Source organism: Xiphophorus hellerii, chromosome 16 (assembly GCF_003331165.1).
Source record: "Xiphophorus hellerii strain 12219 chromosome 16, Xiphophorus_hellerii-4.1, whole genome shotgun sequence".
Lineage (NCBI taxonomy): Eukaryota > Metazoa > Chordata > Actinopteri > Cyprinodontiformes > Poeciliidae > Xiphophorus > Xiphophorus hellerii.
The window spans coordinates 19,223,568-19,240,069 of record NC_045687.1 but is presented as its reverse complement, the minus strand read 5'-3'; the positions used below and the strand labels follow the sequence as shown (position 1 = coordinate 19,240,069).

The following is a 16,502-nucleotide window of genomic DNA, read 5'->3' as shown; positions in this document are numbered from 1 at the left end:
GTTATTGTCATTCTCAATGGCCTCCATTTTGTTATGCCACTGTGAAATATTTAGACTTAAAATAAATGGCATTCTGCTATCATTGTGTCATCAATAGTCTTTAAATAAATGTCCTTTTGTAGTTGCAGATGAAACCACGTGCCTTCTGTTCAGGCCAGGAAGAGCTAAGGTCAGTTTTTTTCCATTCCGACATCAGTTTTGATGTGTTTGCGTCCAAGTTTTAACTAACTTCCCCTCTCAGAGGAGAGAAAATGACAATTAACGATCCAGAAGATTAGGCAATTGGACAATGACAAAAACTACGCTTGAAGAAAGCTCTGTTTTACCCCAGAGTGGGTTACACTAAAGCTTGGAGTGACCACAGAGCCATAAACTCTGCTAAAGGTCAACAGAATCACAGCTGCCTCTGGTTTCTGTTTTGCATTGGCTGAACACAAAGTTCTCAACTAACAAGTGAGTTAGCTTCAGATATCAGAGATTACATTGTAGAAATGAAAAAATAAATAAATAAAGTCATAGCAAATATGACTTAAAAGAAAATTGACTTAGTAATTTGACGTCCTACAATTGGGCCTTTGTCTCTAAAAACTTTAGCTCTTTCTGAAACTCTGCCTTCAGGAAGCCATCACAACATGACTCCTCTGTTAACCGTTTAGCAACATTTTTTACCAGCGTTGCACTGAGAAGTAGCTCGTACAATGAGCTCAGCTGATGTGCTCATTATAGCTGTGCTAATTGCCGCTGGCTAGGCTGAAGGAGCTCAGTGGGGGAGAAGCTCAGAAACTGGAGCTCTTTGAAGGCGTTTCTCGGTTTCAGCCAGGCGTTTCCCAGCTGAGTGGTTGCCGGGGGAGATTAAATGATTTCTCAAACATACATGAAAAAATTATGGCAACCCTTCAAATATGTTTTTGATGAGGGGATAACATTATAACATGTTTTAGTGCTAAAAAAAAAAGTCTGTTTTACATATTACTGCATTACATTTTTAATGAAACAATCCAAACATGAGGGCAGTTTCTATTAAAAAAAACAAAACAGCGTGATTGTTTTATGGTAAAAGTCAGCTTTGTTCTTATCCCAACTATGATTAGCTTTAGCCTCCAGGTTAAGCTAATCCTTCATACAACACAAAAATCCTAACATATATATGCTGTTTGGAAATATTTCAGGTCACAAATATATATTACAACACAATAATTCAATATTATGTTGTACAACTCATTGACAAAATATGAGCAGCATGTTTGTGGAGCAGCTGCTTGCAGGTTGGCTACAGTTGCAGATAGCCTGACTAATTGACAAGCTAATAATTGTTGTATTGCAGTTTTGCCCCAGCTTCCAAGATAAATTTCTCCTATGGGAGACTAATAAAATTATCTTATTTTATCTTATCTTATCAGTTTGTTAGAGAGAATGGCAAAAAGGTACAATGTTCTGCTCAATAAGGAACTGAACTGCTAACAATCAATCAACTGGAAGGATGCAATAAGGATACAAAGAGGAAGAAGGAATGGCAGGCACATGAAGAACATAATGACACAAGGAAAAGAAAGAAAGAGACCGCAGAAGGAATAAAGGGTAAAAGAACAAAAAGAAAAAAAGAGGGAATGGACAAAGGAAACAAGAAAAAGAATAATCAAGGGGGGAAAAAACAAGGAATCAAAGAAGAAACAGCACAACTTTTAGCCAGTGGAAGAAAGAGTAAAGGCTGGGGAAACAGTTTATTATTCTCTTAGTTTATTTTTCTCATCCACTTCCGAATTGCAACCAGATTCTTCACACTTCTATTAATATTTTTACGTCTCCGAACCGTTCGCATCGTGGATCCTCTGCTCCTGCAGCAGCAGCATGCTCCCCCGCCATGCCCAGTTATGAATCACATCTGGGGATCTGAAGGCAAGCAGCCTCTCTGCATTAGACCACTCTGCCCTCTAGTGGTGATTGTTGGCAATAGCAATTCCTAAAACATCCCGTCTACAACAAACTCTTCTCTTTTGCTGACAGGTCATTGGGATTTTTGGAGCTGCTGTTTGAACAGAACTTGACAAACCCACTGGGTTTCCACCGGAAGAACAAAATACAGAGCTTCTTAGTTTAGAGAAAATGGGCTTTTCATTCTAAGTTTGGGTTTCCACTAATCACTGTTCTAGTGGTTTCAAGCCTCTATTCTGTCAAAGTGAGAGCTTTGAAGTTGTACTCTGATTTTTTAATTTATTTCCCAAACTCATCCGTGATAAATATCCACCCAGACACATTATTTTCATACACATTTATTGAAAATGCAGTCAAATAGAAATCTTTTTGTGATATAGAGAAGACATGTTTGATAATCCTTCTTTGTTAGAGAGGGACAGATTCCGACACATCAAGAGACATAAATTAGTGCAGTTTATACAAGTGACATGCAATAAATAATAGCTCACTACAGTTTTTGACTCAAAAGTACATTTGCTTCCATTTGTACATTACCTACTCAGAAGCAACGTCTTGAATCGACACCTCCTCTTTTGATGAGCACAAAAGCCGGTGAAAGGAGCGGACTATCAATTGGTAATACAAAAATAGACCCAGGCAGCATTTCATACTTGGAAAGTTAAAGGACGAAGAGACAGCAAACACGACCGCGCGTTTCCTTTTTGTCCGACCAACCCTTCCTTTAGATGCACGACTCCGTCTGAGGCGTTAATCCGCCGTCTTTGTTTGGATCCCTCTTTTGTTACAGAAATAAACCCCTTCCGACAAAAGCGTGGCAGAGAGCCACGTGCGTGTGTGGCACAGACTGATGGGGGCATGCGGGTAGCTCTGTGCGAGCGACAGTGAGCGACATTTACAAAAAACATTGTTTTACTTTTTCTTTTCTTAAAAAAGTCGACTGGAAGCAGGTTCTGGTGAAAACCTGCTTCCTGCTGGAAAGCACTGAGGACAACTGGAACGGTAGCTGCATCAGAGTTGTTCTCTAAACTGTTGTTTTCGGCCGCCCTTTCCTGCAGTAGGGTGAACCAAGCTGCTGTAAGAATGAACTCTGCCACCAAGATCGGTTTAATCTGCTGGCCTGCAGTGCATTGTTTCCTGTCACACCTAATAAATGAGCCACTATAATAATAAAATCACCACTCACTTTTATTCCAAGGCAATGATGTCTTACTGAACTCATAAAATCATGTGGAATGACCTTACAGACACTATTTGCTTGCGGTATTTACTTCACCATGAGCGCCAGGTCTAACTATAGTTATGCTGATCCCTCTCTCCATGTTCCCCTCTCTTGGTTCAGCAGCCGTTGAAGAAGCCATCGCTGCAGCTCGCCTCTTTGAAAGTCACCGTCAGGCAGTTTACAGTCACGTTCGTCACAATCACTTTCCCAGGACGTGGCGCTTCGTAGGGAACTTTTGGGGGGTCCGACGCCGTCACAATCACGCTCTGATTGTCGCTTCTCACTTCGTCTTTCTGCGGCTCAGAGTCAGAGCAGACGGAGACGGCATCACCCGTCGTCTTGCCACATTCCTGGACCCTCACTATCACTGAGGTTGCGTTCTTTTTCTCCATGGTTGGACTCTCTGAGAAGGCTTCCACACCTACCTCCTTCACCCAGTCTGACCTGCCGCTTGGGGAAACCACGACTTCTGGTTTGGCCTCAGACACCAAGGTGTTGTCCTCCGATTTGTTCTGTGAATTTGTGTCTCTCTGACTGGTTTCAAAGATTCGTCCGTCCGCTTCGTCTGTCCACATGTCCGGGCTGGCAGCCTTTTCCTCCACCTCCATGTCCATGTCTTGTTCCTCTAAGAACGGAGGAGAGCTGCACTCTGACTGACCTGTGGGAGAAAGCAGGAAAAACATTGGTTACATATAAAGACTCACTTCAGATAAATGTTAGATCAGATTAGACAAACTTCATTGTCCCCAAGGGGCAATTCGCTTTGCAGCCAGCAAAGAACAATTACAGATCAATAGTAATAAACCACAACATTCATATTGCCACATCAATCAATCAACTCATTGGACAACTGACCATACAAGCTGTCTTCACGTCTCTCCTCAGTGGTGCTCTCACATCCGGGCTTGTCCTCCTCACTGGTGCCGCCCCAGTCCTTCTCCACCGGCTCCACTTTCATCTTCTGCTCATGGATTGGCTTGTTGGAAGAGTGTTTTGGGAAGGCTTTGGTCACTCTCTGTCTGTTCCTCCTCCGGGCCCGGCGCCGGCACGCCTGCTCCACGTCCGTGCTCATGGATCTGGTGAGGGACAGGCGCAGGCGAGGCGGGGGCTTCTCGTCATCCTTGTGGGCGCTCCGGAGGTCCATGCCGAAAATGTTCTGAGGTCAGCAGGGGGAACAATAATCGCTGGTGTACAAATCTTTCATCAAAATATTTTTGCAGAGATTTTTTGATGATTTGTCATCATTTTATTCTAGCACACATTTGTTTTCTACAGTTGTAACAGGAATGCACCTTGTTGTAAAACAACCATCAGTGAGTTTAGAGAGTTTTCAGAGCCGATGAAGGAACTCTAGACTAGATCGGTAAGTTGAGGGAGTTAATCAGTTTTTCCTTTTCCGTGTCCCTGCTCGGTTTACATAAAATGCTGCATGAGCCTACATTTCAGAAAGCCTTCCTGGAATCTCCTCCATTAATTTGTAATATAGCAGCGAAAGTGATAGTGTGGGAACAGTGTTGCCTTATCTGACTCCAACTTAAAGCTAAGGATGCAGACAATTAATCCGACAATTACGATTAATTGTCAGTGATTGGTTTATTAGACTTTGGCTATTCTTCTATTTTTATTGTTGTATTGTAAATATTTAAGCAAATACTGACATAATAAATATAAAACCTGTTTGGAAAAGTCTGATTATGCCTAAATGCGAATAAATAAATAAAATATATTTGGCTCAACATATATTTCTTACATTTTTTAAAATGTAAGAAATCATTTTCTCAACTTGCTGAAAAAGGTGTTTTATGTATGAAGGATAAAAGACCCTCATAGAGCAGCATGTTGCGCAAATTACTAAAAAACAGATTCCACCACTAAAATGCTTCACTTGTTTAAAGTTTGAACTTGCTCTAAATACCTAGCTGCAGCTTGTGTTAGTGAAAGAAGATACGACAAATGTTTGAGAGTGAAGAAAGATGAGTGTCGTTACCCGCAGCACCAGCTTCCTGGGTCTGAGACCTTTCTTTCGAAAGCTCAGAGATCTGAGCTTCTCCTGGCTGCAAGAAGAGAAGATGCAGACAGGAGGGGGAGGTCAGAGGAAAGGAGGCGAGAAAGGAAACTAAAACTGAGAGAGAACAAAAAAGAGAAACCTAAAATGCTTCCAGTATTACTCACTTCTCTTCGTAAGCCAGGACCAAGAGCGGGTCCAAAATGTTGTCCTCTGGCTCCCAAGTGCTGTACCTGCAAAAGCGGAGATATTTAACGACTGTCTGTTTATCAATGATCTGAGCATATTCTGGAAAAGCTCTTAAGTATATCTGGAAGTGGTGAGGTCCGTGGATGACTCAAGGCTTACTCACTCTGTGGGCCATCCCTGCCATTTCAGTAGATACTCCACAGTACCCTGAAGAGAGACACAAAGTGGGGGGAGGGACAGCAGTCAGTGAACCGGCCATAAAAATGCGTCCCTGTGTACCAGAGACACCAGAGCACAAGAAATAAGGCAGCTGTCCCTTTAAACTGTGGATAGAGGGAAGGAGGAGCCGACAGATGTTCATATTTTAAAATGGAAACTATTAAAATATGTTTATGATAATTAGAATCCATAAACAATTCAATGTGTAATTACATATTAATATGTGAAATTCTTGTGAAAAAATGTGGATTAAATGTTGAAGGCATGTCATGATTTTCCCTATAACTTCTGTGCTGAAGTTGGCCACACAATATTAACACAATCAGTGAGTGCAGCTCGCACATATGATTGGTTAAGAAGCGCACAAGTCAACTTGATACCATTATAGAGAATGAAGCACTCTGATAACAAAAAAGACAAAAATCATGAAGTCATGATTTGTTGCAGCGAAGGACCATGAAACGGTGAAACAATTACATTTGCTTATTTGTAAAATTGATATTTATATTCATTTCCTAAGTAAAATTCACATGTAATCATCTATAATCAGATAGATTTAAATGATCATAAGCATGTTTATTTCTGATTTATTAAAAGCATTTGTTTTCAATGTCATTTTAATCATGACAAACAAATATGACTACTTCTTGCATTGGATGGCGATCATAAAAGAAAATACAAAAATAACTGCAGCAACACTTTATTTTTTTTAAACTACACCTGTTATTTCAATTAATTACCTTCACGAGTTCCATATTTTAATTATCTAATGGCTTCTCGGTTTTAATTGAACTGTGGAGCTACACAGAGGGAGGGAAGGTTCGTGAAGTTTCTCTCCTTCTCCACGTTTTTCTGCAGGCTGACGTCACCGGCAGCGGAGCTGCGTGGCCTCCAAACAGCAGCCCTGGCGCTCGCATTGCGATGACGTGCTCGCTCCACGAGCGCCCGTGTTCACGGCGCAGGGGGGGCGCTTTCTGGAACATTACACCGGTGGCTTGGATAGGTGGGGCCACGCGGGAGCATGTAAACAAGCAGTGTTGCGCAACGCGCACGTCCGAAACTGCTATCGGAGGCGACGCTAGTTTGAAATGAATAAAACGGGCGAAAAGAAATAAGCTGAAATAAAACGCAAACAAATCCAGCGCGTGTGAGGGAACGCAATGAACGCACAGTATTGTATTGCGCTACCGTAAACTTTAAAAAGGCTCGCTTTATGTTACTTTTTTTTTTTTTACGTCATGAGCGTTAAGACGAGCAGAGAGCACCTGTAGCGTCGCGGGGTTAATATAAGTCAAGTTTGAATTCACAGCAGCTCCCCGTCGTAACTAAATACGACCAGCATCACGCGGCTCTCTGTGATGTTACACAGCATTTCCACTCCGCGCGCTGGCGTAAATAATATAAACTGCGCAGCAGCCCGCTCGCCGTCCGCTTTTTAAAAGATACACCCCCAACGCCCCCTTTTCTGTTTTTTTTTTTTTTTTTCCCCTTCTTCCCATTTTACTACAACTGCGTAGGCTCCCCCAAAACACGGCCATGCCGCAGCAGCTCCGCCGCTGCACAGGACGCCACTCGGGGAAACTTTGGCGCAGTTGCATTAAAATAACGACTTAGTTGTAGTGTTTTCTTTACGTAAACCACAGCCTTGTGTTGTTGTTGTTGTTGTTGACGGCGCGAGGACAGCGGTTGGTACATTGAGATGCATTAGCATAAAACAGCAGGTTAATTGTGTTATTTAAAGGGGGGGTGTTTGTTTATAAGCAGGAATGTTTCTTACCTTTCTGATTCTCTTCTTTGTAATTGACTCGACAGCGAACACTTGCTCTCCAATAGATGACAGCTCCATCGCGACGGTCCAAACAGGACGCAACTGGATCCCTGCTTGTTTACTTCCCGACGTGCGGAAATAAAGTAGTTACGGGGGGGGGAAGGAGGATGGACGAATAATAATAATAAGAAGAAGAAGAATAAAAAACAGCGCTAAGTGTTTTTCCACGGCTCCCTCCGAGAGTCCTAGTTTTTTTTTTTTTTCCGCTAAGCTTCTGCGCCTCCCCTCGCTCAGAAACTCCAGCCGCTCTCCTGCCTCACTTTTTAAAATCTGCGACACATGAACGCTGGACAGCGCGCCGCTTTAACGCGGGCGCGCCCCCTTTCTGTTGCGTAGAGGGCCAAGCCCCCAATGAGCGTGCCCGCGGAGGAGGCGGGAGCGCGCGGAAAATTAGAGCAGAGTGCAGAGGAGGGACAGAGGAAGATGAGCGAGGAGGAGGGTCAACAGACAAGGTTACCGAGGGATTACAAAATAATAACAGAGATATTCTAGAGATAAAATGTTTTTATTTTACTTTTAAGGCTTGACTGTAAATGTAGTTTCACTCAAAAATGAAAAAAACCCCAACAAAAACGTTTATGCATTCCTTTCCTAACAGATATGTACACCCCGATCTAAATAAAAGTAATTTATTTTCACGGTAAGAATGTCTAAAATACCTCCAAATAATTTAATATTTGGCTGAGGCAATATAACCTAAAATGTTTTAATTAAGTTATTCATTAATAAAAAAAAACCCAACTGTTGTTATTAATGCTAAATTATTTTTACCCCAAACAAAAACATTGAAATAAAAGTAACTCAAGCATTTCTTAATTTATTCTTTACTTTTTTTTATTTTTAGCTTAAGCTATGTTTTATGACCGTCTAGTAAGAAATCAGTGACTTTATAAATATGTATAAATATATATAAAGTATAATAAATTGTATAAAGTATAAATATGATGTATAAATATGATGATGACTACAGAGAGGGGTCATGAGGGGTAACAGTTCACCCCTATAAATATGCTGACCTGCTTTGGAAATGATGCCAGGAAAAACTCTGTCCTACCATCAGAGATTTTGAGTTTTCCTAAAACTACTGGGATTATAAACCCATCTAATAAATAAATGAATATGTGAAAAAGCACCCCACATCCAGTGATAAGTTCAGAGGAGGATGTGTAATGCTGTGGGCCCGTTTCTCTTCTAGCAGCTCTTGGAACCTTGAAAATAGAAAATGGGTCATTACTAGGTATTTAAACAGGATAACCAATATTTGCTTTACACAACTTTACCACATGCATCCACATGTTAACCTGTCGTGTGGCAAATGTGAAGATAAAGAGAAATAATGCCTTCAAACACTGTATATCATCCATAGTGAGGCTTATTTTAGGCCTCATATTTAGAAGAATCAGTTTCACTTTGAGCTCTGCATCAGAAATCCAGCAGGATTATTTATGCGTACTAATCCTTCAAAAATACAAAAGAAACAGATCGTATCCGTCCCGCCGCGGCTTCAAAGACCGATCAGTGAGCGACGTGAGGCGGCGCAGTTAAAACGGCAAACTCGCTGAACTCGCCAGCCAAACAGCGAGAGCTCATGTATTTTTATGTAACACAAGTGAAGCCGGCAAAGATCAGAATCTGCAATGGAAATGACAGCACTGCCTCACTTCTTCTTCTTCTTCTTCTTCAGTGGAGATGCCCGGCTCACGCAAGCATGTTTGATCCTAATATGGAACAAAAATGGGTAAAGAAACAAAAAACTGACCAAAAGGCTCAGATATATCCCACCCAGAGACACGAAAGCTGGAATTCAGGGCGGCTCCAACAAGGACTGCTTTTCACAAGCACTTTTTCAACTTAACACCTGATTTGTAACTGGTCCGGTTTCCTCGGTAGAATCATGTGAGGCTCCCTGCCGTCTCCCTTTGGGGGGTTTTTGTGGCTCGTTTCACGTAAACCTCCCTGTCACTCGCCACATGTACGCGGTTCGCACTCGCTGCCGATGGTTCACGGTCTCCTCTGCACCTGGAAAACTCGCATCGCTTACGGGCACCGGATGTCATGGTAACTGTTGTTATGGAGACTGCAGAAAGACGAGGATGACGCAGCAGGAAGAGCCGTCGAACAGCTGAGGGATGAAAACAGATTTATTGACCTCTGACCCCCTCCCCTCCCTCCTAAATCTGCAGTGGCTCAGTCAAGACGTTTTGGTCGCTTCCATCTGAACAGCTGATGCTTTCAGGGAAACAAAAAAAAAAATAAAAAAAGATTGTCTTCAAACCGGCAGCTTCTGCTCTGCGTTTTTGTCCATCTGGTTGCCTTCCTCATGGAAAAAAAAAAAAAACGCTCTTGCTCCACAGTTTGCAATCTAAAGACAAGAGGCATAAACACAGCGAAGCCTGGTGACCTCACCATGACATCATCAGTCATTCTGGAAACAAACCACAGGGATTAAGAGGAACTTTACTCATCTCTTTGCAGGCAGAGTTGGCAATTAGAAACTCAAGAGTCCAAATATATACATGCGCCTTGAGACAAGTGTTTTTTAAAGTTTTTTATTTTTTAACATCTCCTGGTCGTCAGTGCGGCACTCAATAGGAGAAGCCCAACAGATTTGATATATATGAGACATTGCTAGACGTTGCTTTGGGTTCATTTCAAATGTAATTGGATGCAGAGATGGAAAAAAAAAGGGAGAAAAGGTGCTTTTCTTGAGTAGAGAAAAAAGCACAGAGATAACAGAAGTCAGCACCGTTGACGTCTGCCTCAGAAAGAGAGAAAACAAAACCAGGAAACCACAATAACAAACTACTTATGCATATGTGATGACAACAGTAACATCACTGGGAAGTCCGCTGCTGTATGTGGTACCACAAGAACTGCGGCCCGACTGAGAGCGTAGCTGACAAACACCTGAATCTGTGTGTGTGTTTTAATTTCCTTTAGCAAGTTTCAGACAATCTAAGCATTTTTTTTTTTTTTAAATCTCAAGAAAAACTTCTGGCATAAGGCAGTACTCACGAAAACTGGTTGCTAAATAGGTGACCATTCCAGAAGCTTAATATTAGCTTGCTTTATTCATTTCAAAACCAATTTCGGCTTGGGATCACAGTCTGATTTGAACACCAAACTGGCAATTTTCAATAATCTTACCTGAGTCACCTCTTTCAGACAAAATAACATCAGGTAGAACGGTCAGGAAGAGTCCAGGAACCACCAGATGCAATTACGCCTGCTATATATTAGCATTCATTAACTAACCCGGTTTTAAAGCTGACTGCCATAAAAGGCTTTGAGCGTTTTGGAGGACCTGGCCAGGCTTTAACAGCACCCCAAGCCTTCAAGCACAGAGGTGACAGCATCATGCTGAGGGTCCTTTGAGCTGCCAGTGATGCACACAAAGGCAAGTTCACTTAAACATGAACGGGACAACGTTCCCAGACATTCATCGACGCTGGTTTTGGAATAAATACAGAACCTGGAAAGGTCCGGGCCCAAGATTTATTTTTTTTTTAAAAAAGATGTGAAAGAAAATTTGGAAATTCAAATGAAATCCACCAATTAAGATACGAAGAGCGCTCAGATTTCCACCAGAAGACAAAACAAAACGCAATTTGCAGGAACATTTATCCGAATACGAGTGCGATATTAAGAGGCTGCATGAGCGGTTTTGATTCTAAGTTGATTTTTTTTTTTTTTTTTTTTAAAAAGAGCTCAAATTGCTTTTTAGAAAATCTAATAAATTCATTGACTTCATCGTGAGGGAATAAGCTTCTTCAAAATCCCTAAATAATAACGACTTTCACGCGTCTGTAAACTTCTACGTATTCAGCGTCTTCAACGATGAAAACAGGCGCGCTGCTGTCGGGCAAGTAATTCTGCACAATGTCAACAAACAAACAAAAAATAAAGGAAAATGATTCCAGTAATTCCTATCGGGACATGCGGGAATTTCGCTGCACCCTGGGGTGTTTTTTTTTTTTTTTTCCTTCCTCTTGCCTTTTCCGTAGTCACCCTGCAGGGATGCAGCGCCGTTTGCTTCCCGTCAGTGAAAGCTTATTGCCTCCGATTCAGAGAAACAACACGACCCGTCACATGACTCGTTTATCTGCCTGGATACTCCTGTAATCGCGGAGTTGTAGGAGCCGGTGCGGCGAGGGGAAAGGGAAAGGGAAAAAAAACAACACGGACTCCCACCCACGTTATGAGTCACGCGTGAGTCATCAAACGTGCCAGTAAAAGGCATCGCTGCATATTCTCTGGAAAACCAACACAACTACAGAGAGCAGTAAAACATTACAGCCTCCCCCTGCCGGGAATCCGTTTTAACTTCCCTTTCTTTTCTTTTCTTTTTTTGGGTTTTGTCCCCGCTCTGATTCCCGCGGGGAAATCACCACTTAAAGTGGATCTCCGATGAAGCGAGGAGGGAATCATTTCTGGGAATGCTATCCCAACCAGACCCTGACGAAATTTAAAGCTCCACGGAAATCAGCGGATACTTTTAAGATGCGGCGCAGTTGCAGAAGAGTTTAAAGCCCTACTTGTAAACTTCCCTACTTTTTTTTTTTTTTTTTTTTAACTTAAGTGTGTTTAGTTGTAGATTTTATGTGACGGTATTCAACCACTGCAGTTATCGCTTCCAAAACCGACAGTAAGATCGAGAAAAATCTTACTTTAGCATCAACTTTCAAGCTTTGCCACTGCTTCTCAATTGGGTATAGGTCTGGGCTTTGACTGGACCACTCTGACACATGAATATGTTCTTATTCAAAGGCGTTTCATCTGAGTTTTTGTTGTATGTTTAGGGTGGTTGCGCATGTGGAAAGGTTAAAGCCTGACTGGTAGATTTACAATTATCATCACCAAACCAAACATTCGATGTCTGATAGGATAAGATGCAGGCATCCCTCAAGGATAATAAATAATATATATGTATTTTTTACATTTCTAATTAAAAATGGAATGTGAAATACTTAGCATTTTTAAATAAACGAGAGAGAGAAAAATATATACATAGTTTTGCATGTTAAGTATCTGGTTTCAGTGAGTCAATGACTGGACATTTTTTGCAGGGAAGTCCAAAACATGAACTCGGCTGCCGAGTCAGGGTCAAGAGGTTTGCCCAACGCTGACACACTGAGAGCTGACAGAATATCTCGGGCTTTTTTCCAAGTTTCACAGACCAAAACAGCAAAAACCAAGAGCAAAAGGAAAAGCACCACAGACTCAAAACAACACCCAGCTTCTCCAAAAAGCAAAGCCCCGCCTGTGTGCAAAGACAGAAACGTTTATCATCGTCAACCAGGCTTAAAAATTAAAAATAAAAAAAAATACGCAGAGCTGACCATTCCTTTTTAATGGCTTTGTGTTTTAATAAACGCTTCGCGCGTCAACAAAAATAACACGACAGTAAAATACTTCTCTGGTTTAAATTATTACAAGTAAAAGTCAGCATTTTAAATAAAGTATAGCTAATTACACCTTCAGACAGTCGTGACCTGCCTGCCTTTTATTAAACACACTTCTCCGTGGCTGGATGGGGGGAAAGGACACATCCGATCCGAGGGCCAGCAGAGAAAAGCGAACAATTAACTTGTTGAGCATCTTCCGAGTTGCCGTGGTTACAAACACCTACAAGTTTTTAAAAGTAGTCCAGCACCGTCGTGTGCGGCGCTGGGTCTCTCCCCGGATGTTTCCCTCCGGCCGTAAAAGAGCCTCGACTTAACAGTTTGACTTTAGCTAAACAGGCTTAAATTCCCCTTCTTAAAAGAGTTCAACGTGCATCTAATTTTGGTTCTGATTATTGTCCTCGTAAGGTTAAACCTCCCCCCCCTCTGTCTTTCAACTCCAGGGGTAAAAAAAAAAAAAAAGAGTTACGTATGACACATGAAACCTTGAGCTGTCCTCGGAGAGGAGATCGGATCAGAGCAGAACAAACAGAGTTTTAGTTTCTCTTTCATGCCATTGTTCAGAGGTGCAACTCTGCTCTCTTGAATCTGTTTACAGCCGTTGGTCCTGCAGTCGAACCTGTTTTCACTTTACGGGAAGAGTTGCGAAACCAGGGGACGTCTACCTGCTGCGAAGAGGCACTTGATAAACACGCTCGTTACTGTCCACCGCAAAGCAAAACCGGTGGCGTCTTGGCGACGTCGCGGCGCTCCGGATCCGGTCGGTCACCGCTGAGGGCAGGTGACCCGGGTGTGTCCCGGCATGTGGCAGATGCCGCAGGTCCGCGGTTTCCTCGCAGCGGGAGCTCTGCCGGCGGCGCCGTCTCCCGCCGTCTTCCTCCCCGTCTTCCCTCCGTCTTCGTTAAATGCGTTAAATCCTCCACCGAAGGAAGACGAGGAAGGAGACATGGAGAAGTTTGATTTTGCTGCTTGACAAGAAAATGCTAATTGTAATCTATTGTAATCTATCAAGTAATGCCTTACAGAGGCTGATTATATGTGGTAAAAATATTTGAGCTATGCAAATCTTTTCCTCCACGCCACAATTATGCAAGCCTGTCGCAATAAGCAATAAATCAATTAATCGCATGACAAATTAAAATTACATTTGCATGATTGATTGTTTGTCTCTCTCTCTCTCTCTTTTTCTACCTGGATGACAAAAGTCTTCAGCCTGGTGCATTGTCCTGGAATTTACTACTTTTTTTTGGAATAACTATTTTGTTTATAGAGACATTAGTATACATTTGATTTGTTGTTTCTGATATTTTATTTATTCATTTTGGATATTTAAAATGTCTTCCAGCTAAATGATCATCATAAATTGCTTGCATTACTTAGAGCTGGACGATACGGCTGAAAAACGTATCACGATATAATTGTTTCACACCAGTCGATATCGATAATTATTGCGTCGTTTTTTTGTTTTGAATATCTGAAATACTGCCCGACTGGTGGCGTGACGTTTCATGTTTTTCCACATCGTCCTCCCCAACTGTTGTACTTATTTTCTCCACCATTGTTGTTCATTTCTAATTAGAAATAAACTATTTTATTTTTTACGTCATTGTGTCATTATTAGGCACGATGACGAAGCATGAAACTGCTGCTGCGCAAGTTACTCAACAGGTTGTTGCTGGGCAACCAAAGAGCGAGTGAGTTAGCTAGCTGTGAGAAGGTTGAGCAGCTAAAGTAACAATAATGCAAGAACTCATTCTCAAAGACGAATAAACTTTAAATTCTGATGAACCTTTAACACTGGAACTGAAAGACATTTTAAATATCCACAATAAACAAACAAAACGGAAACAAAAAAAATAAAATTAATCATGAAGTCTTTGTAAACAAAACTGTCCTTCAGTTTTCAGTTTTATAAGGGTTGGTTGAGACCAGATCACCAGGCTGAAGACTTTTATCATCCAGCTTTTGGTAGAAAAAGAGGAAAACAATAAATTATGCAAGTGAAAATTCTTGAGTTTGTTTTAATTTATCATGCGATTAATTGATTTATCGATTATTGTGCCAGGCCTAATCACATGTCTATCGATATTATTGATTTATTGCCTTACCGTTATCAATATATCACTTGAAAACGATCTCAAAACAACATTATTGTTTTTTTCGTGCTTTAACTTCTGGGACAATTTATCGTCCAGCAAAACTTGTTATTGTGACAGACCTGCGACTGTGCTCTGTTGTGTGTTGATACATGACATAAAATCCCAGTAAATACACCGTGTTTTGCTGTAACATGACAAAATAGAAAAACATTCATGGTGTAAATAATGTCTTTGTAAGGCACTGTTTACTGTAAGCATGTTTAGTCTCATGGCTTTTTTAAGAGCCCAGACAAAATGTGAGACAAAACGCTTTGGGCTCAACAAATTAGTTGCTGTCTGAAGTGGTACACGTCCATGGACTTTGGTTTACTGTGTGTGTGTGTGTGTGTCTATGCGTGTGTTTATATCTGATGCAGGACTAGCTTCGGTTTCACTTTTAACAAACCGAAACTTTTAGGGGAATTTTCTGCATACCTCTGTCTCATTTTGATAACAGATGCTATTTAGATAAAGATCAGGTTAATCTTAGGACACACTGGGAAATAAGGCTGTAGATTTATAATGCCGATTACTAATACTGAAAGTGGAACCGTGTGTGAGCCTTGCCTGGTGGAGGTACGTTCTCGTCAGCCCACTGGAAGAAGCCGCACTGCTGGTCTCTCGGCTTCCCGCAGGTGTGGAACATGCGGCCCTTGTTGGGGCCGTCCTTCTGCACCGTGCGGGTCACGGCGTTGTCGTTGCAGTTGCACACGGTGTGCCCTCTGCCGCCTCCGGACGTGTTCCCGAACCCCAGCGAGGCCCTGGGAGCCTGAGGAGACCTCTGCACCGACAGCGGGGGCCCTCTGCTCTGCGGCGGCGCCCCCTGCTGACTCGGCTGATCCGCCCACAGGAAGAAGTTGCAGGCCCCGGAGTTGCACTTGTAGAACTGACGGCCTTGGTTGAGGCCGTCTTTGCGCACCGTCAGGAGGAGCGCGTCCTGGCCGCAGTTGCAGACGATCACGTCGCTACTGGCTTCCACGCGGACGCCGCTGCCACCTGGTGGAGGTCTGGGCTGGGGGGTCCAGGCGGGAACAGGAGGCATGGAGGGTCTGGGCTGTGGCGGTCTCGGAGGCCTCGGAGGCGGAACATCATCTCCTCCTCCTCCTCCTCCACTCCATCCTGTAGCATCTCCCGGTCCTCTGCTTCGTCCTTCTCCTCCTCCTCTTCCTCCTCCTCCTCCAAGGTACTTGAGGTCCAAAACTTCTCTGAGCGTCTCGTCGCAGCCACCGATGCAGCCAACAAATTCCAGAGGCATCATGGGAGGAACGCTGCCTCTGCGGAACTTAAACTTCAGCCTGAAAAAGTCGGGAAACACAAATTCAGGGAGCCGAGCCCAGAGAGGGAACAAGTGAGAAGAAAGAGGTACGGTCGGTGACCCTGAAGTACAAACCACTTCAACAAATCACTAAACACAACTTAATATATTGTGTTAAATACACAACTTATTCAAAAACACAACAGCATTAACAAAACGGCAGATCTGAGTGGGAAACTTAAGACATCTCTTATCAACGTTAGTGTGTTTGTCAGCCGAGCTGCGTAGCTTCGTAGTTTGTCGCGACTTAAA

At 42.5% G+C, this 16,502-nt stretch overlaps 2 protein-coding genes across 3 annotated transcripts in view; both read right to left on the bottom strand.

Annotated features, from left to right (window-relative positions):
• Positions 1-2,254: 2,254 nt before the first annotated feature.
• cbx7a (chromobox homolog 7a) lies at positions 2,255-7,683 on the bottom strand. The gene is made up of 6 exons (XM_032587608.1): positions 7,345-7,683; positions 5,512-5,555; positions 5,327-5,392; positions 5,142-5,208; positions 4,010-4,310; positions 2,255-3,812 (listed from the first exon to the last, which is right to left on the bottom strand). Exons 1-6 carry the CDS (start codon positions 7,411-7,413, stop codon positions 3,271-3,273), a joined length of 1,089 nt encoding a protein of 362 aa, XP_032443499.1. The 5' UTR covers positions 7,414-7,683; the 3' UTR covers positions 2,255-3,270.
• Positions 7,684-9,928: 2,245 nt separating this feature from the next.
• The window catches only part of top3a (DNA topoisomerase III alpha), a 29,304-nt gene continuing 22,730 nt past the window's right edge, over positions 9,929-16,502 (bottom strand). Inside the window, exons 18-19 of one of the 2 annotated variants that reach the window (XM_032587866.1) lie at positions 15,503-16,230; positions 9,929-13,714 (exon numbers count right to left, since the gene is read on the bottom strand). In XM_032587866.1, coding sequence (XP_032443757.1) covers positions 13,563-13,714; positions 15,503-16,230 — 880 coding nt within the window. In that variant the 3' untranslated portion in view covers positions 9,929-13,562. Of the gene's footprint in view, positions 13,722-15,502; positions 16,231-16,502 lie in introns of both variants that reach the window. The other variant, XM_032587865.1, reaches the window with a different exon arrangement.

Coding starts and splice junctions, on each gene's coding strand:
- cbx7a (XM_032587608.1), bottom strand. CDS start 7,413: ATGGAGCTGTCATCTATTGGAGAGCAAGTGTTCGCTGTCGAGTCAATT. Junction 5,556..7,344: donor CAAAGAAGAGAATCAGAAAG/GTAAGAAACATT, acceptor GTCTCTCTTCAG/GGTACTGTGGAGTATCTACT. Junction 3,813..4,009: donor ACGTGAAGACAGCTTGTATG/GTCAGTTGTCCA, acceptor TTTCTCCCACAG/GTCAGTCAGAGTGCAGCTCT.